This window comes from Strongylocentrotus purpuratus, unplaced genomic scaffold (assembly GCF_000002235.5).
Source record: "Strongylocentrotus purpuratus isolate Spur 01 unplaced genomic scaffold, Spur_5.0 spur5_contig_843, whole genome shotgun sequence".
Lineage (NCBI taxonomy): Eukaryota > Metazoa > Echinodermata > Echinoidea > Camarodonta > Strongylocentrotidae > Strongylocentrotus > Strongylocentrotus purpuratus.
Genome location: NW_022145550.1, coordinates 709,960 through 736,524, shown reverse-complemented (window position 1 = coordinate 736,524; position 26,565 = coordinate 709,960). Strand labels below are relative to the sequence as shown.

At 35.4% G+C, this 26,565-nt stretch overlaps 1 protein-coding gene across 1 annotated transcript in view; it reads right to left on the bottom strand.

Moving 5' to 3' along the window:
* Window positions 1-2,139: 2,139 nt before the first annotated feature.
* Window positions 2,140-26,565, bottom strand: part of LOC591292 (dual specificity testis-specific protein kinase 2) — a 38,563-nt gene continuing 14,137 nt past the window's right edge. Inside the window, exons 4-11 of the mRNA XM_011673120.2 lie at window positions 24,794-24,842; window positions 13,318-13,467; window positions 10,570-10,646; window positions 8,949-9,033; window positions 8,231-8,314; window positions 5,755-5,841; window positions 4,065-4,164; window positions 2,140-3,334 (exon numbers count right to left, since the gene is read on the bottom strand). Coding sequence (XP_011671422.2) covers window positions 2,703-3,334; window positions 4,065-4,164; window positions 5,755-5,841; window positions 8,231-8,314; window positions 8,949-9,033; window positions 10,570-10,646; window positions 13,318-13,467; window positions 24,794-24,842 — 1,264 coding nt within the window. The 3' untranslated portion in view covers window positions 2,140-2,702. The remainder of the gene's footprint in view (window positions 3,335-4,064; window positions 4,165-5,754; window positions 5,842-8,230; window positions 8,315-8,948; window positions 9,034-10,569; window positions 10,647-13,317; window positions 13,468-24,793; window positions 24,843-26,565) is intronic.

Genomic DNA, 26,565 nt, shown 5'->3' with positions numbered 1-26,565 from the left:
GTCATAGACAGACTTACAGTATTGATTCTGAGCATAGACTGAGCACACTGTAATGTTAGAAATATTAATTTTTGAGGTAATATAGTGATTGGAATCTCACTCTAAATACTTCACAACACAGATACTGTGAACCCAAGTGATTGATCTACATGTACATATTGATTGGAAAAAATATAGGGGCAAGACTGTAAAACTATTGCAAACTACTTTGTTACCTTTTCTATTTCCACTTTTACATGCAATTACCTGTCACAAACCTACAATGTAGCACGCTGCAACCTACAGTTCACCAAATATTTGTGAAAGTGTACGCATTCTAAATATGTTGAGATAGAGTGAGAACTGTAAGTATTACTAAACATTATTTAAATTTTACTTTTATAGGATTCTGCATCCGGCATTTACACTCACTATGCAGAATGTGTAAAACAAGATTGTTCCAGATATCGAGATAATAAGTATTTTGAAGGGAAAGATAGAGAGATATTTTGCAGAAAGTTAGACGACGTTGCAAAAAAGAGAGCACATTTGTAGGTAATAAAACTTGTTTGTATTTCAAGGAGGGGTGCTTCCCACAGCATGCCTAATTTTTTACATCACAAATATTATGTACCGGTAATACAAAAACACTTCTACTCTTCAGATTTCTTATTTGTCACTTACTGATACATTTAGATTATCCCTATCCCTATCCACACAAAAAAAATGTGCAGATGTGGCCTGAAATTGTTTTGTTTGTTGCAGATACAAGAACAGTCTTGCATACACAGTTTAATGCCAGATGAACACCTACATGTATGGTGACAGATCTATGAAAGGTAGCAAGGACAAACCAAAACAAGATCGAGGTTTCCTTGCTCTGCTGAGTTGACTACCATCATTTTTCTTTCAGAGTTGTCCGAAGGGTTTCTGTCTTTTTACTTACAAAACAACAATGAGACACTTCACTTCAAATGTCAATATATTATAATACATGTACATGATATACACCATTTGTTATATCTCCAGTGTACTAGAAATAGCATAGAAAACACAAAATACATGTATTATACGTAATCTTGGAGTCAGGAAAATTGTAATAAAATAGATTTGCAATGCCCTATCATTACATTTTCTGTGCAGATGTGCGAAAGATAAGAAAATATATTTCTCACATTCAATACCTAAAATATAGACAATTTTCTTCATTTGGTGCTTCTACATGTACTTTTTGCAGTGATTTTTTTCTAAGGCATGGTTTTATTTTGTTTAAGCACATGCAAAAATATGTTGAATTTAGTGGAAGCAAAGGATGTCATATCAGACAAATGGGCAGTTTTCATGTGAAATAAACTAATTACAAATACATGTATATCCTTGATTCTATCCCAGTACAATTCTAATATATTGGATTAACATACATGTAGCACTTAACTTTTTATTTTTTAGAAGTGCATTGGCATTTCTCTTTGGGGTACAAAGGAGCAAAGAGCCAGAGACAGATTTATGTCTTGCATAAACAAAAAATATTGAATTTATGACATTATTATAACTGATAAATTTTATGAGAGAACTATTGTGTACAAAATGGAGACTAAATGGCTATTGGTCCTCACTAAAAGGGTAAGACGAACTCACCCACTTTTTCAGATATAAAACCAAGCCTTAATTGAGTCTGCTCTTGAGAATATGTGCTATTAATATCTTATTATACTTGTGTACCAAACCCCTAAAAAAGTAATGTATGTTCAATCACAGAGCCCAACTCAGTTGAGTTCCGTGTAGGTGCATTTCTATTTTTCTATGTGAACGTACTAACAAGTTGCTTTTTATATTAATTGAGAGTGTATCTAAACTTGCAATATATCTTTCCAGAAATAATATATGAAGTTCATACGTTGAATATAGTAGGCAACATGGAACCCTTTGCATATAGCGCTATTTTTCTTGGTGTGTGTGTGTGTGACTTGTATACCTTAGGCTTTAAGGTTTTCACTTCATAACTTTACAGGCTTCTCTGGTTAATTTGTTGAATATGGAATGGTCTTAAACAGAATATAAATGCCATTATGCAGGGATTTTTGTAAATTTGGTCAGCCAAGAGTACTATCCAAAGCATGCAAATGACAGAAAGGAATGAAATTTCGTTTTTTTTTTTCAACACAAATTTCAAACTGGATGCCCATTTAAAAACTGCACCGAGTGATGATGTTTCCTATTTTTACTTATCGATTATTTCTAACATTTGCTTGATGACCAGGTGGAGTTCTTCAAGGCAGGGCTTTTATCATTGACTCTCCACATCCAGGAGTATGAGAGTTGGCTTTTCAGATAAAATCCTAATCATCATGTAATCATGTACTATACAAGACACTCGTAGTAGATAAAGTATGCAAGCTATACAAGAGCTTAATGCCACGATCAGAGAACGGCAAAAATGAGTAAAATGCTGAATAACTACTGTATGACTATAGATGAACATATGCATATTCATATCATTGGTTAAGACTTAATCTCTCTTTGTCTGCATAGTAGATACACATGCGATAGGTAAGAATAACCTTTGAAACTCCAAACCCATTTCTTCTTAAGATACAACCTTTTTCACATTTGGCATTTTCATTTATTTCAGCCTAGATAAAGGGCCATTGTTGATGATGCATACATGCATAGACCTCCCATCCATTCACATTCAGTCTTTGAGTAGAACCCTTCTACCAGTCCTACCTCCTATTATCATTGGCATTTGGTCCATTTCTATTGCTATTATGAGGCTCCCCTCCATTCAAAGTGGTATCATCCTGCGCACTGCTGCATGATGCTGACTCTGCGGACTCTGCAGACTCTCCCACTCCATACGGGGGTGATGCATCATCCGGAGGGGGAGGGGTTCTACTCGTACTAAGTTCAAAGGTATCCGACGAGCTTGGCCAGCTCATGAGATCATCATAGAAGTCATCATCCTCCATCGAGAGCTCCCGGCGATGGAGCTCCGGAGACGAAGGCAAGGAAACGGAAAGTCTTCTTTTTATCGGCTGCTCAAAGATACTCATGATGTCCGTCCTTCCAAACAAGGTGGAAAGCACTTGACCGATGTCCAAGGACATGTCTGGAGACAGCTGCTTCAGCTGGTCCCGACCTGAATTCACAAACTTTGTCCTGCCACCGTTCAACGATGGCGTATCAAAGGGATTTGTTCGGTTCATTTGGCGCGAATGCCTGCGATCCCGTGCCCCTCTGTCTGAGTTGCTTCGTACTAGAGGATGCTTACGCGGTTGCTGCACTGCTGGGGCGTTGGGTGTGTTAGGAACATTCAAATAAACGGTGTGACGCCGAGATCTTGTGGTTTTATCACCTGCAAAAAAAAGAAAAAGATTGCAAACATGCATAAAAATGATCACCTTTAGAAAGATAATATATGCATTATTTCATATTTGTATTCTCCCTGTCACACATATCAAGACTTATCTACAGAACATAAAGTATTGAGATTCTTTAACATGGAGTTTGTAATACATCTATATTTCATGTCCCAATTTTAAAGCATATGGTATTTTTTCTCTGGCAAAGCTGAACCCTCAATCACTGCTATGAGAAGAACAAAATACTGATAACTCTTCACCATCCAGGTTGATATACTTGGTTTATCAAACTTAAAAGATTAAAGTCATGGTTAGAAGGGTAATTCCACTATGGAAATTGCCAACATTTCCATAGCTTGATTCAACCTCCATAAATCCCTTTCTTTTGTGAAATGTAAAAGCAGAACAACCAACAACAACAAATCCAAATGGATCAATTCAAATTTCAAAAAATTAAAAAAACTATATATATTTTGCAAAACCAAATTTGAAATTTTTTCTGAGTAATTCCAAGATCAGCATTATTTTGATGTTTTTAGTCTTCCAAGCTCAAGAAGTAGATTTTCCCCATTTTCATACCATTATTGGCTCGACAATAGTTCCTCACTCAGATGAAACATAAAAGTAATCCAAGCTATCCACAAGTTTGGCAAAAGAAGCTACCGTTACATAAATATACTGATACCACCCAGGTAGAATGAAATGAATAAAGCGTCAACAAACCTTTGTCCGTCATCAGCCTGTCGTTCCGTCCAAGCTTGATCTTGATATGCTGCAGTTGAAACTCAATATCTACAAACGCTGGTCTACTGTTCTTATTCATCTGTAATGTAAGTTATAATCAAAACAATCTCCATGAATCTAAATATCACACAGAAGATATAAAGTCAAATCTGCTTTAGTGACCACCTGTCTACAAAGATCACCTGTCTACAAGGACCACAGTTTTTTGGGTTCCCTTGAAAATGGTTTTTCATTAAACATGCACTAAAGGAACTTGTCTACAAACACTACTTGTCTACAAAGGCCACTTTTTGTGTGTCCCTTGTGTGGTCGCTACAGACAGGTTTGACTGAATAAGGTTGAGTCTTGTCATGAAGAATAGTAGTAGTAATAATGATAACAGCTTCATAATAGCGCTCATATCCATCACACAGTGACGCTCGCGGTGCTTAGACCTTATTACCCTGGTTATAGCTGAGCCGCCAAAGTAACAAGCATATCAGGCACCCATACACACCTGGGTGAAGAGTGGCAATTGTAAATTAATGTCTTGCTAAACAACAGGAATGAAAGGCTGGTATCCATACCCCGTACCTCGTGATCTATAGTCCATAAATTATCCAATAGGTCCTGATACCTTTCCGCCCAAAAAAAATCAGAATCTAGAATACAAATTTAGAAGCTTCACTGACACTGTTTGTGTACACTGACTTTCAGGTACAATTGAACTTTGATATTAAAGATTGTAGAAAAATATGTCCGAAAGGATGTGGGCTGCAAGATTACACACTCACAAAGTTACAATTGATTCAAATTTCTTTGATATTATTTCAAAGGTCCTATCATCTATATAGTTCCGACTTACTTTGTTCATAACATATGAAGGAATGCTCTCCAGAGAAATCAATTCATATGTAATCAAGCACCCTCCCCCTCCCCTCCCAACAACAAACAATAAAAAAATATGTTTGTCAGATTTATCTCGCACTGTCACAAATATTTTTTTTCTTTCGTTTTTGTCTGCTTTTTATCTGTTGACGGCGAGATAGGCATTAATTGTGCGTCGATTGATACTTATATGGCTCTTAAATGTAATACAAAGTTTTGGTATGGGGTCATGAATTTGGTTCAAATGAATATATTGGAAGCATATACGATCCTACAATATTCAGTGGTCGTTGTCGCGGTCGAAATCGACTCTTGTACATGTAAGTTATGAAATTGTAAATAATAAATAAATAAATAATAAACACTTTATGTTGAATAGCTCCCTCTCAAGGTCAAGATATTAATTAAGCTATAAAACAATGTTTATTGACTAAAATGACAATGTTTATTGACTAAAATCGACCGATTAGCTATTCCCGTTCAGAAATTATATACCACAACTACATACTCTGAGATTTTCATGGTCGCAGCTAACATTGTATGGCCGTAGGAGCTATTTGAAATTTATCAAAATTTACCGGGAGCACCGGTAAATCTTTGTATTCAATTTTTCTCGAAAGCAGAAGTGTTTTAGGGGCTAAACTTTCTGGTGTTTTTAATACATCCACAGGGGCATCCAAATATATCAAAATTGTAAAGAATCACTATCCACCCATTTTTCAAAATTCCCCAAAACTTTGTAATACCTTTAATAGATGTTATAAAAAAAAAACTGTAAAATGGTGGATGACAAGATACTGACCTTGCAACAGGAAAAAGCTAGTTCTAAGAGAGGCTCTGGACAACCTGAACTGATCGACTGGAAGCCTACTTCATCTAGACCAAAGTCCTATTAGAGAGAGAGAGAGAGAGAGAGAGAGAGTTAAAGCAAGAAAAAGATTGTCATTATTCTTTACAATATAGAGATTTCATTGAAATATATTAATATCTTAAAATGTATTCATAGACTACACAGTGAACAAGCTATGTAGCTTACATAATACTTTTACATCTACATCATGATTACACTGTACTTGTAGAAGTCTACAGCTAACACCGCGAATGCCATAGACATAGCTTTGCAATCCACTCTTCCATGCCTAAATGGCATTGAGCCATTTTGCAATCTCTCAAGTAAAGTCTCCCTTGAAAGTCTACTGAATATTCTGATTCTGAGGAATCAAGAGAGCCGTGAAATGAAATCTCATACCCAATAGGCTACATTCTAAATTGAGAGATGAAATGCTCTGCCAAGAATCATACCCTTGCCCTTTCCCTTTTTCAATTTGAGCAATGAAATGAGTAACACTTTCCTTCCTCTACCTTCGCAATAACACGACATGGATTTCATTTTGTGGGAGCTGTATAACTGACAGCTAAAGGTCGACACACTTTCAATATGATTGGGTAGACATCCAAAAGGGGATATGTCCAAATCAATAAACCTATCGGTTCCAAATCAAATATGAATCACAAAAGTAATTTTTATTTTTCTATTGGTCAATTTTCCTCCTGCTTTTCTTTCTTCACTTAGTGTCTCTTCTAAACATATATTCCCAATGAATATCATTGTCTTAAGATCTCATCTTCTTCTTCTTCAAAATAATCTGCCTCCTTATAGTTAGGCTAAATCTTTATTTTTTTCAATTCCATGAGTAAATTCCTCTTGCATCATGTGTGTGTGTTCAAATCTCTTTTCCCTTTAGTGGTGCCAACATATACATTGGGCAATGATGGTATTGCCAAAATTGGTATTTGCAAGTCTGGTGAAAGAGAGGTATGATTTGAAGTCGGGAAGAAATGCAGGACATGCATTCCATCAGCAAGGACCAATAGAGGCATTCTCAATATATCTCTGGATAATTCTCCCTAATCCAGATTAGAAAAGAAGATATTGTATATTTGCAGCAGGAAAGGCATTAATTCTGAGGAAAATATTGGCCTTTTTGCTCCAAACAGACGACATGAAAATGATTTATTATCCAGCCTACTTCCTGTGCTGTAATTTACCAGCATTTGATTTCATACTCACTGATATGAAACTGGCTCTAGCCTCATCCTCTAAACTTAGTCCTAGTTTTGTTTTTCAAAAATAAACAAGCAAGGAAAACAAACTTTCACAGGACGTTAGGAAAAAGTCTTTATTTTCAAGGTCGGCTATTCCTAGGTTAATCCAGCTGCGAAACCACATAGGAAGGAAGCACACTTCCTTTAATATGTTTTCATATTTTAGGTTTGAAATGCAGCACCTTAAGCTTGGCTTACACCCACTTCCGAAATAAAAGGATACCAAGCCTAAATCATGTCCACACCAGGATCAGAGAGCTTGATTGGCTGGCTGGCTCATGCCACATTGCTGATCTTAGCTTTGTTTAACCCTGACAATGCCATAAGGCACTTTTGAGCATCTTAATTGTAGTACAATAGTGAGTGAAGCTTCTATTTCTTATTGATAGTCAAAATGGGCTTATGAGTTGTGATCTTTGATACCGTAAAACACTGATTTCATTTCTCATGAAAATTTAGTTATAATCAATGTTTACAAACTTAATGGTAACTAATGAAGGTTAATTGTAGTATTTATTAAAATGTTGTGAAAAAATTGCCTGTAGTTGACTTGTCATTAAAACATTTTTCATAAGTTGGAGAGACAGAATAAGAAACACTGTTGTTTCAAGGAAAATCATAATATATTGTTCATGCTTAAAGGTAAAGACCAGTATTGGAAATGCCCCAATTTCAAAAATGAAATGGAAGCTCTTATTACCAATCATGTGAAAGAATATGTTTTGAATATTACATGATGATAACAATTTTGACGGGAAACCGCCTACTAATTAATATATTTGGTAAATTAGTGTATCTCTCGCCTGTTGAGAGATATGAAATGCACATGTCGCGCACGTGTGTGTAGTCCCATATACATCTTTCTGTGTACAGTGCTTCTAACTTTATGAAGACTTGGCCAAATTTCTTATCATTTTGATGATTCCAGAACCTTGCAGTACATCTATGCTAGATGATCAACCTTTTCTGATCGATTTCACAACGTTTCTTTCACAATGCAATCGCATGACCATAACTGGTCTTTAGCTTTAAGGTGAAATATCCCCATGTGAATAATATATAAAAGAGGAGTAAGTACATTATCTGGCGTTTCAACAAAATGTAACTTAAAGCAACCCTTAGCCGGAACTAACATATTGATTGGTTTGGTATGAAAGGAAGGATGATCATACGTTTAATCTTGGAAGCTCATCAGGATCTGCCGTTACTCTTGCTATCATCTCACACAAACATATGCCAAATGAGAAGACATCAATCTGAAGAAAGGGAGGAAAGACAAAAACATTCATAGGTATTAGATACAAGAAACATTCAAACGCCAATATTGAGCTCTGGTATGGGCATCATATGTTGAGAGAACATGGTGATAATTCATTCTGGATTATTTATCCTGCAGTAGATTGATTGTTTGAACTAGTAAAATAAAAACAACCTCACAAAAACTTCCTGGGAATCATCTTCAATAAAAACTACAACTCACATTTGCACATAGTGAGCTGTGTTAAGCACATGGCCGGTGTCGGGCCGACTTACCAGATTTCCTTATCTTTCTATGCTCATTACTCAGCCCCTATACATTTCTACCAAAGTCGTTTGGCACATGTCATTTATTTGTAATCCTGAACATTCAGTGTAAGTTTTGTTGGATTCTGTGAGAATTTATTTTCTATCATTACCAGAACTGAAGCTAATGTTTAACTCATCTATCATTCATTCAACTACAATATTAGTACAGTGTGTTTATATAAATTTTTACTAACCTATTGATAAGTTAACAGATTTTAGAAAACTACTAAAATTTATTACCATTAAGAAATCAATGATCACAAAGTGAATTATTTTCATTGCAATGCTTTTCTTAGATTTGTTGCTATGTCGGGTATATCTCACCTTCTCATCATATGGTTTGTAGTGCAGACACTCTGGGGCCATCCAGAATGGAGTTCCTACCGGGGACTTCAGACTAGACAACTCCCTAAATGGAAAAAAACAAAAAGATACACAAATTACGAATTGCAGCAGATCATCTTTAATAACAATATGTCCAAAGATTTATACATACCATATTATCTTCTCAAAAAATTGCCTCTACAAGTATTTCCATCTTGAACCAACCTCTTTGCTTCATCACGTACTATCATATATTACTCATCCAATTTCTTATGGCATCAGAACAGACACCTGTAGCATATTGTCAGGTTGACATAAGTGATAAATATGGAGGTAATTTGCACTTTCTTGCATTCAAAAGCAAAGAAGAACAACATTAAATTGGCAATGAATAGCTTGTAATGTAATATCACCATTCACCAAGGGGATAGAAAACTATTGTAACTGTAGTGGGACTTAGACAGACATTTCATCTACCAGCTTATTTCCTTAAAAGTATCCTTTCATGTTGCTTAAATAATGACAACATTTTTTAATAGATCATGAAATCAATATCACTGTGCCACCTCTATAGACGTGGCACTATGCTTCCCAGGAGAGTGGAGAGCATGCATTAAAAAATGCAGAATTGCAATACATAAGCACTTTTGTTTGGTTTCGCTTTTAATACAAGAAACAATTATTATGATAATGATTAAGATGAGTATGAATAATTGATTTAAAGATGGACATGTCTCATCTTACAATCTAAGACTTTGACCTCCCATGAATGACCTATGCTGAATGACCTAGTATACAATGACCTGACTGATCGAGAGGGAAGTGGTTTAAGGCTAATCGGTCGGTCAGCTGATTTATGATGGCAGTATATGGCCTTGACAATCAAATAGCGATGGAACGGGCTTTAGAACAATGGACTTATATTATTAAAAAAATACACGTACAATAGTGTTAACATTAATTATCCTACACACATTGCCATTTATCTATCTCAATTGAATCACATATGGAATAAATGTATTTTAGGTGATTTACATTTTTTGGTTATGCAAACACGGTAGTAAACATAATCAGTTGGAGTATAGGAACATTATTAGGAGGAAAAAAATATATAAGGTCTGTATTGTCAGGTCAAATTTCTATATTTCAACTTCAGTTAAACCTCATGGAAGCTGGCTCACTTATTGACAGAAGCAGTAAAGCTTGCAAAGATGAACTAGCAAAACAATTAAAAGTATGTAAAGTGAGCTTAAACAAGCTATTTCAATTGTATAAATAAAGTGTAATTCTTTATCAAACAGTTGTAGGTGAAAGGGGATTATAAATTGGAATCATTACAAAGATAAAGGCATTATTCCATGTAACAAAATGTGTTTTTAAAGACTAAATTTCATGAGTCAATTATTATTGTGGGATTGTGGCTGTAATTGTTTGCATTGTTTCAAAACTAGGAAGAGGATTTGGGGTAAGACTTTGGTTTTTCTGATTTTTGTCATCTGGGATTTTGGTTTCATCAGCCCGGCCAGAATGTGAGGAATTACTCATGACTTCAGATCAACAATGCATTCACCTTCCACATTCATGATCTTATAGATGATGAGATTCATATGATTCATGTTACCTTGGAAACCTGCAAGAGAGTCCCAAATCACAAATAATGGCCTTCATGTCCAAACCAGTTCTCTTGATTAGAACGTTCTGTGGAGAGAGAGAGAGAGAGAGAGAGAGAGAGAGAGAGAGAGAGAGAGAAGAAGAAGAAGAAGAGAGAGAGAGAGAGAGAGAGAGAGAGCAAAAAATGAATAAATTAATGTTAAAAATGAGGCCCACATATTGAATACCTCGTACACTAATAGGTATTCAAGCTTTCAATTTAAAATCATTCCGATTATACACTACAGCAGGTATAGCATAATAACATAAATCAAAGTTAAATTGTTTCACTCTTAAAATATTATGGATAACATTGTAAGAAATAGGAAACAAAGATAATTAAAGTATGTCATGCTTTGCATCTCCCATCTTGTAATGCTGATCTTAGTGAATACATGTATGACCTTTGCTGCGTGCAGTTGTCATTTTTTTGTTTTTTAACAAGTTACCAAAACAAATAAAAATAATAAATTGGTGGTGATTGTAAACATCATATCTGAATGAGCTTTTATTAATGAGGATGAAAATGAAACTATGTGGCCTAGAATCAATGACCTCTTGGCAGTGAAAACAACAATGGTAACATTAATCATGATGGATAATTATACTGGTATATTTCATACATGTATATGCTGAGAGTAGCAAGTTTCACTTATCAATTACTGACATCCTGTTAGTTTCAATTTGTATCCAAGCTGTGAAGATCTTTATTTCTGACTCAAGATTCATATCCTAGTAAACATGACTAGATCTTATCAAAATATCCTTATTTTCAAAACCATATGTATATCTTTACAAGAAGGATGTATGATTGTAAACTTGTTGAACTTATGGGTGGGATACTACAGATATGTACCAAACCCTCTTTAAAGGATTGTATTTCAAGTACTCAAGATCTTGATTCAAGGTAACATAAAGCTCCAGTTTCATCTCTCTTAATGACTGAGGAAGTGAATATGTATACTAGCATTGTATATATAGAATGATATGATGTGAGAAGAGATTCTGCAAGACTTACTACAGAAACAACAAGCAATATAACAAACATGCCTTCTACAAAATATTACATGTATCTTAACTGCTGCCCAATACTGTTTTTGGGTAGTGATTCCTATTTTCCTGCCTTTAGTGTTTAACATGTGTGAACCTTGTTTGTTTGTTTGTTTTACCTGACTGCTAAAACAAGCAAGTGTATGTTCGTTAGAAAGCAACCGGTGAACCACTGGCTTTAAGTCCTCTCTGAGGGATTTAGTAATGACTCATGCCTTACCAAAGGGCACAAGCACATCAACTTGGTTTCGAACCCAGGACCTCCCCATTACGAGAATACTGCTATACCACTAAGCCATCACGCCTCTTTTCCTGTACATTTAACTGGGAAATACAGGTTCCTAATCATTGACTTGGACTATGGACTTTGTGTAACTGTTTCATTCCTATAACATGATACTGCATAAAGAACTGCACATAGCATATTAATGAGATAATTAATCAAGCATGGTGGATCTGGAAGCAATCAGGTAACAAACACAATAGATAATTGTTTATTGTCATTCTGTAAACAAGTTTTGTCCATCCAAAACAGGAAGAGGAATGTGTATTTCTAAAATAATGAATTCTTTTGCCTCTAAAATATAATACATTTTCTGCCTCTCAATGATATATTTCTGAACTTCAGAGCAAACCTGAAATTGTTCATACGCTAGAAAAGGGGAGGAGGAAATTGTTTTGAAAAGATGAATATGACAGTCAATACATACTTCGGGAATTTAGCTATACAAAAGCTCTAATTTACCAAGGTTCAAAGAAGATTCATAATGTGTTTTTTCCCAACTATTTTAAGTCGTATCTCCCGAAAATATAACACATATATATATATATATATCTAATAACTCGTCCTTGTTTTCACGAAGTGACGGTAGTGAGGAAAATCGTAACGCAAAGTGAATGCAATTTGTTTTCACTACCGTCACTTCGTGAAAACAGCGACAAACTGTATGAACCAAACAAGCTTTTAAAATGTGGTTTGTTAACTTTTTCACATCACATACAGGATTTCTTCCTGTGCTTACAATATCTAATGTCTCTTGACAAGAATTACATTAATCAACCCTTCATAAGCAGGTAGCCTTAGTGAAAACAGATCTATCTAGGTTTGCAACAAATCAGACATATTTTATAAGAAAGTTATACCTTTTTGAATGCTCCATTGCCATGGGTATTCTCCAAATAGCAATTCGAACTTGATGTGTGATGTCATACAAGGAAAGCTCAATCCTTTTAATATAGTGTACACAAATAATTTGAAATTCCCAATTCTTTTGGAATTTCTCCCTGTATGACATCACTCATGATGACCACATCATTAATGGGGAATCCCCATTGATGACCACATCATTAACAGGGAATCCCCATTCAGAAGTGATCTGGTCTTGAGTTTAAATATTCAAGGCTCCCTTATAATCATCTAATTTTTCTTAAACTTCTTTCTGATATCTGTTCCTCTCATTTTGTCTGCTTCTATTGAAGCCCACCTACCATAAAGAGGTAAATTAGTGCCCATTTAATCAGGGTTTGAATTTCATTTTTAAAGGTCTGTATACTGGAGTATACAGTCCTTTGTTGCATTTTTTGGAATTTATTTAGGTCCAGACTTTGATTTCGGGCACATGTCCCGGGCGCCTGTTTGTATCAAGCCTGCTCCTTTTAACCAACTTACTGATGATGTTAGATCCCTGTGCATAATAGCTTTCTTGTGAAGGTAAGCCATAGCTCCAGCGATGTCCGACGCTAAGCTAATCCTTACGATCCATGATAGGTAAACTTGGTTGTCACAAAGCAGGTCTGTTAACGTTCCTCCGTTGACAAACTGAAATGATACAAGGGTGAGACACAACTGACATTACCATACTGCACTTCATAGTTTTAAAACACTAAATAGGATAGACTAAAGGTAGTTACTTTTTATAACACACAGTACACTGTATATGACAAATAAAAAGATACTGCAAGCTCTTTACCAAAAAAATTAGGGAATCTACATGAAAGTTAAAAGTTATAAAAATATAAATTATCTTTATGAGTTTCCATTTAATAATGATGAGAATTGCAGGTAAACATGATCACATGATAACAGTAAATATGTTGTTTCCCTCTGTCCATCACTACTGTCTGTTACTCTTTATCTATTTCTCATCTCATCTCATCTCATCTCTTCTCTTCTCTTCTCTTCTCTTCTCTTCTCTTCTCTTCTCTTCTCTTCTCTTCTCTTCTCTTCTCTTCTCTTCTCTCTTCTCTTCTCTTCTCTTCTCTTCTCTTCTCTTCTCTTCTCTTCTCTTCTCTTCTCTATCTTCCTACATCTCCCAATTTATTCCCTGTGCTTCCCTATTTCTCTTCTCTTTAATTCTCCCCTTCTCTATTTCTATGCAAGATCTCTATTTCATCTATCACCAGAATGACCTCATATTTCTATTCTAAACTCACCCATTACATACCTTGAACACATCATCATTCTCACTTTCAAACAATCCGGGTTCTTGTTCAATATGACCAACAAATATTTCATGGCCATCATATGATATGGTCCATCTTTGTAAACATGCTTGGATAATATTCCAAATAATGTCTCTTTCACACAATTTTGAAGAGGAAATAAACATATTTGGTATTAACACGGCCCCATTAGTGTGGGTCAAATGATATGATGACTGATCTGTGGTGGACGTGGATCTGATCAAAGCACCTTCTTGTTTCAAGCCACCACTTAAAATAGCTTTATAAAATTGTATCTTGGTATACTATAGGACCAGTGTAGACAGAAAGCTTAACAATAAATTGGAATAGAACACAGTAAAACTAAGAAAAATGCCATACAGCAATAAGAACGTTCAAGCTATTTTCTGGGTCAACACAAAACAAATAAATGTTGCACTTAATTACTCTATAATGTTTGGACCTGTTTCTGTGTTTTTTGTTTTCATTTTTACTTGTTTGCGTGTGTGAGTGTGGGTGTGTTTTGTTGGGTCGTTCGTTGTTTTGTTTTGTTTTGTTTTGTCAGGAGGGGTTCAAGGGTTACACGATTCTATCAATCACAAAAACTTCTTCACGAGAGCTTTTAGGGATTGAGCCATGCTAGAGGGATGTCCAGGTCCCCCATCGAAACCAGACTCTTTCAGAGGAAGGGAAGGGTGGAGGTAATTTATCACTTGACACATGCATCTTCACAAGTTACAGATCTCTGCAAGCTTCTATTTATGAGCAGATTTATTTTTGCAAGACTGCTTTATTGCAGGGTGTGATAAATTTTTAGGGGGCTCATTATTTTCCTCTAGATTCTTAAGGGGAGGGGGCGGACTACATGTATCTTAACGAGTTTGTATACACTAGATCTATGGACCCTTTGATAATATAATTTTCTATTTGCCCCTCCAGTGTAAAACTAATCAAAATGTGGGATATGAGATAATTTAAAATCATCCTACAATAGAGAGTTCACTTCCCTCATTTTTTCTGACTAAAAGAATGATCTTTCCCTAAGGTGTGTAAGAAGCCTACATATATACCGGTAGTCAAAGTTAGTTTTGTCAATAATATGTACATGTTTATGTTTATGTTATGTTTGTGTTTATTACAGCATGATATTTAATATTTCAAAAAACATTTCCTGACAGGAACCATCTGTGCCCAAGGCATTTTAAAGGTTTTATTCAGATCACATATTATTTGTTTTAATTTTATTAAACTTTTGTTTCCTTTAATTTGCCTTCCAACATGTCAATAACAAATATGAAAATGATACTCAGTTTTTGTATAGCCCAAATCACAGAGAAAACAGTGTCTCTCTGCACTCTTAGAAAGCTTTACCCCACTGAAATATATTATAAGACCATTTCTTGATCATTTAAAGAAGTCATTGGACAAGATGTAAAATGTATATTAAAGTATTGAACTCTGTGTTATATGCATGTATACCTTTGAAATAATGCTCCATTGACTAGGTAAGGGCAGGCATGAGGTTCTCTCACTTTCAGTTACTTTCAAACCATTGGAGCCAATTTAATTTTGATTAAATTGCATTTTCAGATTAGTTATATTCTAGGTACATGTACATGTATCTCAGGCTTAATACTATTCGATAAGTTGAGATTTAAACAAACAAATCAGATTCTACCTTTGAGACATACATGTAAGCGTCATCATGAATTAAATAATTTAAAGAGGAAAAGGTTACTGGATATTCTAGTCTACTGGATTTCCTGAAGTTGAAGGAAATGAATAAATAATTTTAGAAATCTCTTTCCTATCCTTGCTGGTTTGTTCCAGATTGATACGGCATCTAATATCCTGGTTGATCTATAATTAGAAAAACATCCATCTTCATTACATCGTTATCAGAGTATTAGTTTTAGAAAGTGATCCTGGTAAAGGGTCCTACTGATTATGATGCTATATATTCTTTAGGAAATGAAATACCCTGACCTGGATATACAAGGCTTCTCATCAAGAAAAGCTGTCACTTGTAATTCATCATCCTCTTTATCATCTCAGATATAAGAATTTATTTGCAATTTTCAGAGTTTGTTTTTGTAAGCGTTTTTAATAAGGGAGACATAAATGTCCTGTCCTTTGGAAAGGCATTAATCTACATTTGCCATTCTCCACCCAGGTAGAATAAATGGGTACCCGGTAGGCTACAGCCGGGGTAATAATACGATTACCTTGTATTAAAGCCCCTCTAAAGTGTTGGGAGCCCAACAAATTTGATGGCAAAATTTCACTTAAATTGTATCATAATTATTTGAAAGAGGATGTCATTTAAGACACATTTCTGCAAAGATTTACCCCCCAAAATGTGTTTGAAGACCAATATTGATAAAAGAATACGGAATTTGGGTTTTCTGTTGTGAGCAGAAAACCTATTACATTGAAACACCGGATTGATCGGAATGTGAGAAAAATCTTTGACTTTTGCTTGCAGTGTATCTGCAGCTCCTGATATACTTCTACTGTGTGTACACTTGTAATCTTTATAGATGACCCACAGGGCCATAGAAATATAACTCAATTAAGCTTGAGATATATCTTATCATGGAGCTACTGTGACTCATGCATTAATGTCAATATAACACACACTGCCTTGTTGACAGTTAGGAAAGGATGGATCAAATACTCCTATCCGATCTACTGGTCACTATCTGGTACTGACGCAGGTATATTTACAATGCAATACAGGCTTGTTTGCAATTTATTGGACTTTGATTAAATTCAGGGAGCTGTTAGCCTTCCATATCGTGTCTTTCTGGCTTTGCAATTTGTTCATTACATATACATGTATACATGTGCTCTCCCCCTTTCCCTTACACAAGCTTCCCTCTTGAGCTATTCTCTGCATCTACAATGTACTTTATCTTGCTTCTCACCAACATAAAAATAGATGGAAATCAGAGGAAAAGGCCATTTCAATCGAAATGAAAATTATATGAAATTGTACAAATACTTTTTATCAACAGAATGTCATTATCAAAATATAAAATCCTGGCAATCACATGGAAAACACAAATACAATGGTTACATTAGGTGCCAGATTAATTAAAAGAAAACATATCAAATGATATGAAAGGACTAAAATACAGGGAGTGGAGATGGTGTACATTGTGCATGCACATTGTGAGTAAATGAATTCTATGAATCTGATAACTGGGTTTTAAAAAAAATGCATAAAACGCTTTGAGATATATTTATATAAATCCAGAGGATGATGACGATAATGATGATTATTATAATTATTTTCATTATCATTTTTATGATCAATATTATTGTTCATTGAATTATCATTACTAGTAAAATCATCCACTGCATCCAGGAGAGCATTTCTTCAGTCATTACCCTTCTCACTCTAGACAGACAAATATTTCCCTCTCTGACATGATAACATTCCTAGCATGACAGGAATCCTACAAATTCATTTTGACATTCCTCTCATAACGAGCTTTATGAAACAGCATTCAGCATAGCCTAGGTCCTAATAAATTTGTAGAGTTGCATAGCAGTTTGAAACTCTAACTTGTGAATATGTTTAAAATTTATATATACATTATATATATATATATATATATATATATATATATATCCCCCTCCCCCCCCCCCCCCCCCCCCCCGCAAAACAAATAAAAATAAGTATAATAATAGTAATAAAAATAATAAATAAAATTGAAATAAATTATTCAATAAATAAATAAATTAAAATAAAAAATATTAAAAAATGGAGAGGAAATGCTGCAGGTGAGGGTGAAATGCATATCCCTTGAGATTTGATAGCAAGCAAAACTCACTATACAGACTAGAACAAGACTAGAAGTTTTGAAATTGGACTTTGCTTCTCCAAGGAATGACTTGACATATTTACTTCTTATTAAGTTTTGACCAGATCCCTAGTGGTTTGAGATATATCTGTGCACAGTGACCTCAAGAGATATTATTTGATTCAGTTGACCTGATCTTTTCACCTCTAAACATACTCAGCCTGAGTTATTTATGAAAACTTTTATCCTATATCACAGGTACTTATATGAAATTTACAATTCCATTGGTTAGGTTATTACAGCTTTATGGAGAAAAATCCTGATCCCTATATTGTACAGGCCTCCAATATGATTGGTCTCTCTAAGAAGGTTTGGTATAGAGATCAAATGATTTCCTTTCATGGAAAACTTTTTAATTCTATGCATCGCTACATTTGATATGCAGTTTAAATCAATAATTATCCAGCTGTAGTTAATGCTACATGATACCTAATTATATATCTACAATGTATAATTTCAGGAAAATATAGATTAATTTTAAGGAAAAAGTGCATTCCACAGTTCTGTGCTTAAACAATGAGTGAGTATTAAAGTAAGGCACTAAATCCATCCAGGGAGGTGATCCATCCAACTTTGATTAAATGAGAATTAAATTGTTGGTTCTTGATTATGTTTACATCACAAACCGGCACCATCTGACCTGTTACAGTATCAAGTTTATATTAAGGTCTACCTTTAGATGAAGGAGTGTATATATTGACTTCCCTCATTAACTACCGTAACCCTCTGATCCTCCCAAATCCTCCCTTGATACCCAACATGCATCTAAAAACACTTAGGCCTGCACTTGATATTACCTATAGGGCAATTCCACGGTGATGGAAGGACACTCAGACAAGATTTTTGAACTTTAGGTTCATACTAAAAGAAATGTTTTATTAGTATGTATTAAACTATGGGGAACAAAATGTGTTTCAGTCAAGTGGAAAGCTTCATCAACTTCACAAAGTTTGGATAAACACTAATTAACTGGAAAAACCATGTCCATTTTTATGTCCTTCCGTTACCGAGATAATTAATATGCACATTCTTAAACTACTTAACTATAATGACAATTTTTTTTGGGAGAATTAAAGGCACTTATATAGGTATTATATCTGTACTGTTTCACATCTTATACTAATAAAACAGTTCTTTTAGTATGAACCTGAAGTTCAAAAATCTTGTCTGAGTGTCCTTCCGTTACCGTGGAATTGCCCTATAGCCATGTACACACATGATTGTCATATTAAGGTACCGGAGTAATACAAATTTTTGGTATGGGGTCATGAGTTTGGTTCAAATGAACATATTGGAAGCATATATGCGATTTTAAAATATTCAATGATCGTTGTTGCAGTTGAAATCGAGTTCGAGTGAAATCGAGTGATGAAATTGTAACTAATAAACTCTTTAAGTTGTAAAGCGCCCTCTCAAGACAGATATTACTTTACTACAATCGACCCATTTGTTAATCCCGTTTGGAAAATATCAGAACTGCATATTTTGAGATTTTGAGAATTAAATGGTCATAGCTACCATGGAATGGTCTTAATATGCGCTATTTGAAACATTTTGATATTTGAAATTTACTGGGAGGACCGGTAAATTTTTTATTATTCATTTTCTCGAAAGCAGAAGTGTTTTACGGTCTAAATTTTCTAGTGCGTGTATTACATTCACAGGAGCATCGAAATAAATCAAAATTGTAAAGAATTACTATCCATCCAATTTTCAAAATTTCCCAAAACTTTACATTACCTTTATAAACGTTAAGTTTGTGAAATCTCAAAGTTATAAACAACTAGGTACAAAAGAGATAGGAGGCTGCAAACTTGCGATTGGTTTGGATCAATCGAGACTCTTCTTAAGACAGGGTCCTGGATTTCTCGAAGGTATAACTATACTCTGAACAAAAATATGGGAATCTTTAACCAGGCACTTGTCTGATGGAGGTCAACTCATGAACAGATCAATCTGTGGAGAGGGTTAAGATGTGTTCTCCCTCTTTGGCTGTGATTGGCCATTTGCCCATTTCAATAGCCAATTTCTGACAAATCTGGATTCTCTCCATGCATCACAAATCAATATATCTTTCAAGCTTTCAAGCATACTGGGTAGTGTACAGTATGTTCAACTCCACCACTATCAGGTGTATTCATACAAATGTATTGAAAGAAAACATGGATGCAAAAGGTGTAGTTTGGAACATGCTAGAATTAACAGAAATTAATTGAGGAAAATCAAAACTGAATGATGGTTAACAGCAGAGGGAGATATACATTTAGATAGAGAAAAGGAGTGAAAGAAAGAGAGAGAGATAAAGGGAGAGAGAGAGAGAGAGAGAGAGAGAAGGAGAGCATTCATTCAAAGTTCCCCAGGCCTTCCTAATGATGCATGGCCAATCTCACACCAAAACAAAGCCACAGTCAAGTTTCATTTTCATTTTCCTTGTTATGTTTGCTTCTATTATTAGCAAAAAAAGCAATATCGCTTGTCAAAATTTGTAGATAGTTGTCATCAAGGTTTCGTTAGTAACTTTGAAAAGTAGGCAAGTGTGTAACCTTGACTACTGTTTGATCAACTGACAGAACAAATATTAAAACGTTCCAGTCTGTTTCATCTGAATTATTACGCAAGCGGACGAGTCTTTCCATAAGTTGAGAAGGATTGCACCTGTTTTATCAACAATATACCCTTGTAAGTTGTAGGGGCCTACATTACATTCCTAGAAAATAATGTTGATGAACCAAGTGTGACTACAAATACAAATTGATCAAAAACATAATTCATACAGAGAAATGAAAGTATTTTCCAAGTGAAGACACTGTCTCGGTCATGTACCCTAGAATATTTTGGAAGGGAATTCCCCAATTCCTTGGAAGTCCTGGTCCAGTGAGATATTTCACAATTACTCCTGCCTTGAGACGGTGTTATTCTTGGTACATGTATGTCTCGTGGGATGATACATGTACCATTATGAGATGTTGATTCAGTCTAAAAGAAATGTTGACCAATGTAAAGAATAGAAGGGGATTCCCATTTATTCTTGTGACAATTTCTTTTTTTTGGTTTAGTCTCTGGTGTGGTTTGTTCCTTTATTCACAAGGTTGAATATCTTGGCATCCTTCCCATTTGTTTCACTGTAAATATTGAGTCAACCACAGAGGTTTGTGGGGCAGACACTTACAATGTAGGAAGTGTTATATTTTAGTTCAAAACTTTTAATATACATGTACCACTTGATTTTAATGATGACACATTTATAGTCTACAGCATGACATATTCATGGTGATCACCAGAAGTCATTTCCATCTCTATCAAAGAATATATGTACCTGTAGTATTAACAATCATACCTCATCGGCTCATCCATCCTTCTTCTTCTTTTCTATCACACATCAAAACAGCAGCCGACTGAGAAGATCAATTCACAACCTTCTGTTGGGCACATGACAATATTTAGATTGCAAAAAGAAGCCAAAAAAAGCCAACAAAAGAAAGAAAATGTTTTCATCCAAATTATGGGGGGGGGGGGGGGGGGGGGTGGGCATCGTAAATTAATCAGGTCAGATGTAAATAATAATCAAATCAGGTCAGCTGTGAATAATAATCCAATACAATATATGCACTGTATGAAAGGATGACATATATTTTAGATAAAAGGACAGGCAGTACTTCATATGAGTGATATAATAAAGACATGTAATGTATGTATAAATGGAGTATAATTTTCACTGCTGGAGAAAATAACCTTGATTATCAATACCTAAACATGAGAGCAGGTATATTCTATGTCCACTTTATACCTTTATATCAATATATCCATGAACCTAATAATTGTATTGGGTTCATGATATATCCCACTAGTGTGTTTGCACCATAAGATGTGATATATAGCTTTGCCCTTGATATTTTAGCTCACAATCACTCATTAGTACTCATAAATCTTTGTCATCAAAAGTTGTTACTGTGTGCAGAAAAAGATAAGAGACACTGATATACCTTCATTCAGACAACAAAAACTATGTTTTGTGTGATACAGCTCTCCTGGGAGCAGTGTTACACAAAGGTTTGGAGATCACTTTGAAAGAGACATCTATACAGAATCAAGACTATCACATTGTGTGAACATTGTTCAATAAGGAAACTATATATAATAAGCACTATTCTGTTATTGTTAAACAGCTTTCTAGTCGTTTATTTTTGAGTGACTATGCGTAGCTCATGACTTTGTATTCATCCTGTCACTATGCAATTACCAAAGGCATCTCTATGTAAAATGTTCCATTATACCAATTTCCTCTTGTGTGAAAATACTGACAGATAGTGAGATACCGTTACATGTACAGGACAAATGATATGAGATAGATGGAAGGGTGTGAAAGAGCCTAATGCAGAACATCACAGATGGGCAACAGAAGGTGTAGACAGCTTGAAGAGATGGGGGAGATAAGTATGGTGGCCCTGAAGGGACATCGCGAATAGACTTAATCGTGAAAAATATGCGATAAAATTCACGATATCGTCAATTTTATCGCATATTTTTCACGAAGAAATTCACGAAATTGACGATATCGTGAACTTTATCGTGAACTTTTCACGATGAAATTGACGATATCGTGAATTTTATCGTGAAAAGTTCACGATATAAAGTTCACGATATCGTCAATTTTATCGTGAAAAGTTCACGATAAAGTTCACGATATCGTCAATTTCATCGTGAAAAGTTCACGATAAAGTTCACGATATCGTCAATTTCGTGAATTTCTTCGTGAAAAATATGCGATAAAATTGACGATATCGTGAATTTTATCGCATATTTTTCACGATTTAGTCTATTTGCGATGTCCCTTCAGGGCCACCATAGATAAGTGATGTGGATACAGGAATGGGAAGTGAAGGGGGAGGGATAAATTCCTTCATTTCTATGACTACTGTAGAGTGAAAATTATTGTCAATAGACAGGAAATAATTTTTTAGAAAGGCAATTATCTTTTCAGTTTCTAAACTGAATGCATGTATTCATGATGAGAGAGAATGGTGAGGGAGAAAGAGAGAGAGAGAGAGAGAGAGAAAGAGAGAGAAAGAAAGAGAGAGACAGAGGGAGAGAAAGAAAGAAAGAGAAAAGGATACCTGAAAAGAGAATGGGAGGAGGAAAGAGCGTACAAAATTAGAAAATTGAATGAACAAATGAGAGAGAGAAAGAGAGGTACAGAAGGGGAACTGAGAAAAGGAAAGAGAGAGAGAGAGTCTGGTTGACAGGAGAGATAGAGAGAAAGGAGAGAGTGCATACAGATAGTAAGCAAAGAGCAAGATAGCACCAAAGAGTATATCTGTAAAGCGCTTTAGAGACATTTGTATTAAGCGCTATATTACAAATTGAATATTATTATTATTATTATATTTCTTCGATATGTCTTTGATATCTTTTATCTCCATGATAGAACAGAGAGTAAGAATGAAGGTAGAAAGAAAGTAGAGACAGAGAGAGGGATAGAGAACAAGAGAGTGAGAGAGAGAGAGAGAGAGAGAGAGAGTGTGTGAGAGAGTGTGTGAGAGAGAGAGAGAGAGAGAGACCGACAGAGAGAGAGAGAGAGAGAGAGAGGGAGGAAGAGAGAAAGAAAGAGAGAGAGAGAGAGAGAGAGATAGGAGCTAAGGGGGGGGGGGCAGCTGCATATGATAATACAATAGACACTGTCCAGTATAATCTCATCTTCATTACCACCATAGCATTCCGATGCTATCCATTATGCATTACCCTATCAACACCTTGATAGCGGATCTCATTACAAGCTACCCTCTTTGCTACTGTGCATCTTCATACAAAACACTTCACTCAGGGGTCAGCTCAAGCTAGGCCAAGTGGACAGTCTACTGAAAGGACAGATGTGTCCAATCCTACAAGAGAAAAATTCAATCTTGAGCTATGGTATGGGAATCGTATTTTGAGAGAAAATTGCTATGAAAAAAATTATTCCTGATTGTTTATCCTGCAGTACATATAGATTGGTTGTTTGAACCAGTGAGAGCAAGATGAAGCCCACAACCCTTTTCGCTGTAGATTTCTTTTGAACATTTCCACACTAATAGAATAGGGGCCTAAAGCTGTACTAAATAACACATACCTGTACGGTATTCTGAATGGGTAGCTACATGTAGAATTTCATGTCCATACATTTTGTGTGACGACAACCCCCCCCCCCCCTTTTAGTGCCATTAATCAGGGAAGTCTCACATTTCTCTGCTTTTAAAATGTAAATTTACACATTACCATGGCAATTTCGTCTTCTTCAAATGCATTTTCACACCAAGACATCTCTTGAGAGGTCCTCAGATGATACAAAGAGCATTCATCTGAGGGTGAGGCTTCTCTCACAGTCACACTCCTTAGGGTGTCTTTCTAGATCATCTTTCTTGATTACCAACGAAGAAAATATTCTCAAATGGAAAATGTGCACTCTACCATGGTCAAGCTGCTTCGTGACTCCCAGTCTTCCTTCCACGCATCTTACTGCATTCCTCTGTACATGTCCCTATCACTGGATCTCTCCCATCCACTTTCTATATCTCTCTCTCTGTCTCTGTCTCTCTTTCCCTCTCCCTTTCTTTTTTTCTGTCTCTCTCTATCTCTTCCTTCCTCTGTTCTAAATATTTCCTATTTAAATACCTTACATTACCCTCTTGCAATCAATGTATCTGGGTTTTTCCCTTTTCTTCCTCTCCTCTTACTCCTTCTTCATACCCTAATATCTTCTCCCCTCCCCCTCTATTCCTCTCTCTCTCTCTCTCTCTCTCTCTTTCTCTCACTCTCTCTCTATCTGTTTCTCGTTCTCTATATGTTTCTCTTTCTTACCTCTAAAAGTGGATGCAGACTGCCCTCATGGATGCAGAGTCCCATAAACCTAAAAAAAACAAAAAGAAGGTTTGTTAATAAGACATTTTAAAATACACAGATGTTTGGAAATGCTAATGTCTTGCTCTTTCTCAATTAAAGAGGCATACATGTAGGGGCATTAACCAAGTTTCTCAGCACAGATAAGTTTACTCTTTAAAGTAACTTGTTATAGATAATCATAATACCCTTTTTTTCTCTCAGCAGACAGAATATCTGGATATGAAATGTTAGCTTCTTTATAGTTATGCCATCTTTCCCCTTCCGTGACAGTTACAATTCCATAAGACTTCAGTTCTCAACTCCCTTGTTGACGTACATGTACGGACATAAAAATATGGATCAATTCAATACTCTATCTAGAGCAACGCAATAGTAAAGTGCACACGAGGGTCTCTTTATTGACTTACACCGGGATCAGAAACCCTTCTGGCGTTCTCATGAAGATAGAATTTTGATGAAAGTGGCAGATCAGAGCAATTTTTCATCACTAAGAGATCTGTTTATATTGTTGCTTCTACTTTGAGCCTTACACGATGAGGCGGCAGCGACCATGTGCGTCACATTAGGCCTGTCCTCATCAGCTCGAGATTGCAAAATAGCCCGCTATTTCTGATTTGGGAAATAATCCTGAAGTTACAAAAATTGCGTCTCCATCAGCTCAAGACTCGAATTAGAAACTTGAAACTTGAGCTTGAGATATTAGCTCGAGATATTAGCTCGAGATATTAGCTCGAGATATTTTGCTCAGCGTTCACGCATAGTGCGAGTCTTCGGGCTGGTGAAGACGCACCAGACAAATAGCAGGATAGTTTGGCAAATAGCTGGATATTTTGCAATCTAGCCCAAGATATCTTGGGATGATTATCTCGACCAAATATCCCGCTAATTACAGCTTCGGGCTGATGAAGACGCAAATTAACTGGATAATTTGCAATCGGGATAGTTCTAATAGCGGGATACTTGGCAATCTCGAGCTGATGAAAACAGGCCCATTGTAATTTACCTGCTTCTATCCTCATCTACAAATGAATGACCAGTTGATGAAACATTCTTTCTGCACCAGGATGTTTTTGTTATAGAGATAACATGAAGGGTAAGAGGAATGGCAGAGCTTCATATTTCAAAGCAATTGAATTAAAGGTCATAAACAGATATTTTGTTTTTTGTTTTTTGATTTTTGTTATTAAAGATAAGGTAATCACCTACAATGTATGTTCGTACAGAATCTACAAGAAAATTGCATTAGTTAGTGTATTCTGGATTATCAATGCCCAGCACTTTTCTATCGTCCCAATAATAACACAATACTTTAAGGTTATTTATATCCAGAAATACATACTTGGTAATAAAAAGACGGATGGATAGCAAGAGAAACACTCTCAATAATGAAGAAATAGAAAGATATCTGTTATCCTTTTACACTACATGTACTCGTAACAACTAAACAACTTGATATAAGAATCATAGATAAAGTTTGATGTGTAAGTTTTCATAAAAAGATGAAAATAAAATCATATAGATGATATCCAGGACACCCACATTTTCATCAGAAACAAATTGCTAATATTTGTAATAGAATCCCTACATCAATATTCATCAAAGATTTTCAGACTTAATAAAGTTTTTGCTTTGCATGGTTTTCTTTTCCCCGTATTTCATATTTATCTGGTTTTTTTTTATTTCCCCTCCCACTCCCCCTAACCTTCTGGCACACTTTCAATAATTAGTTT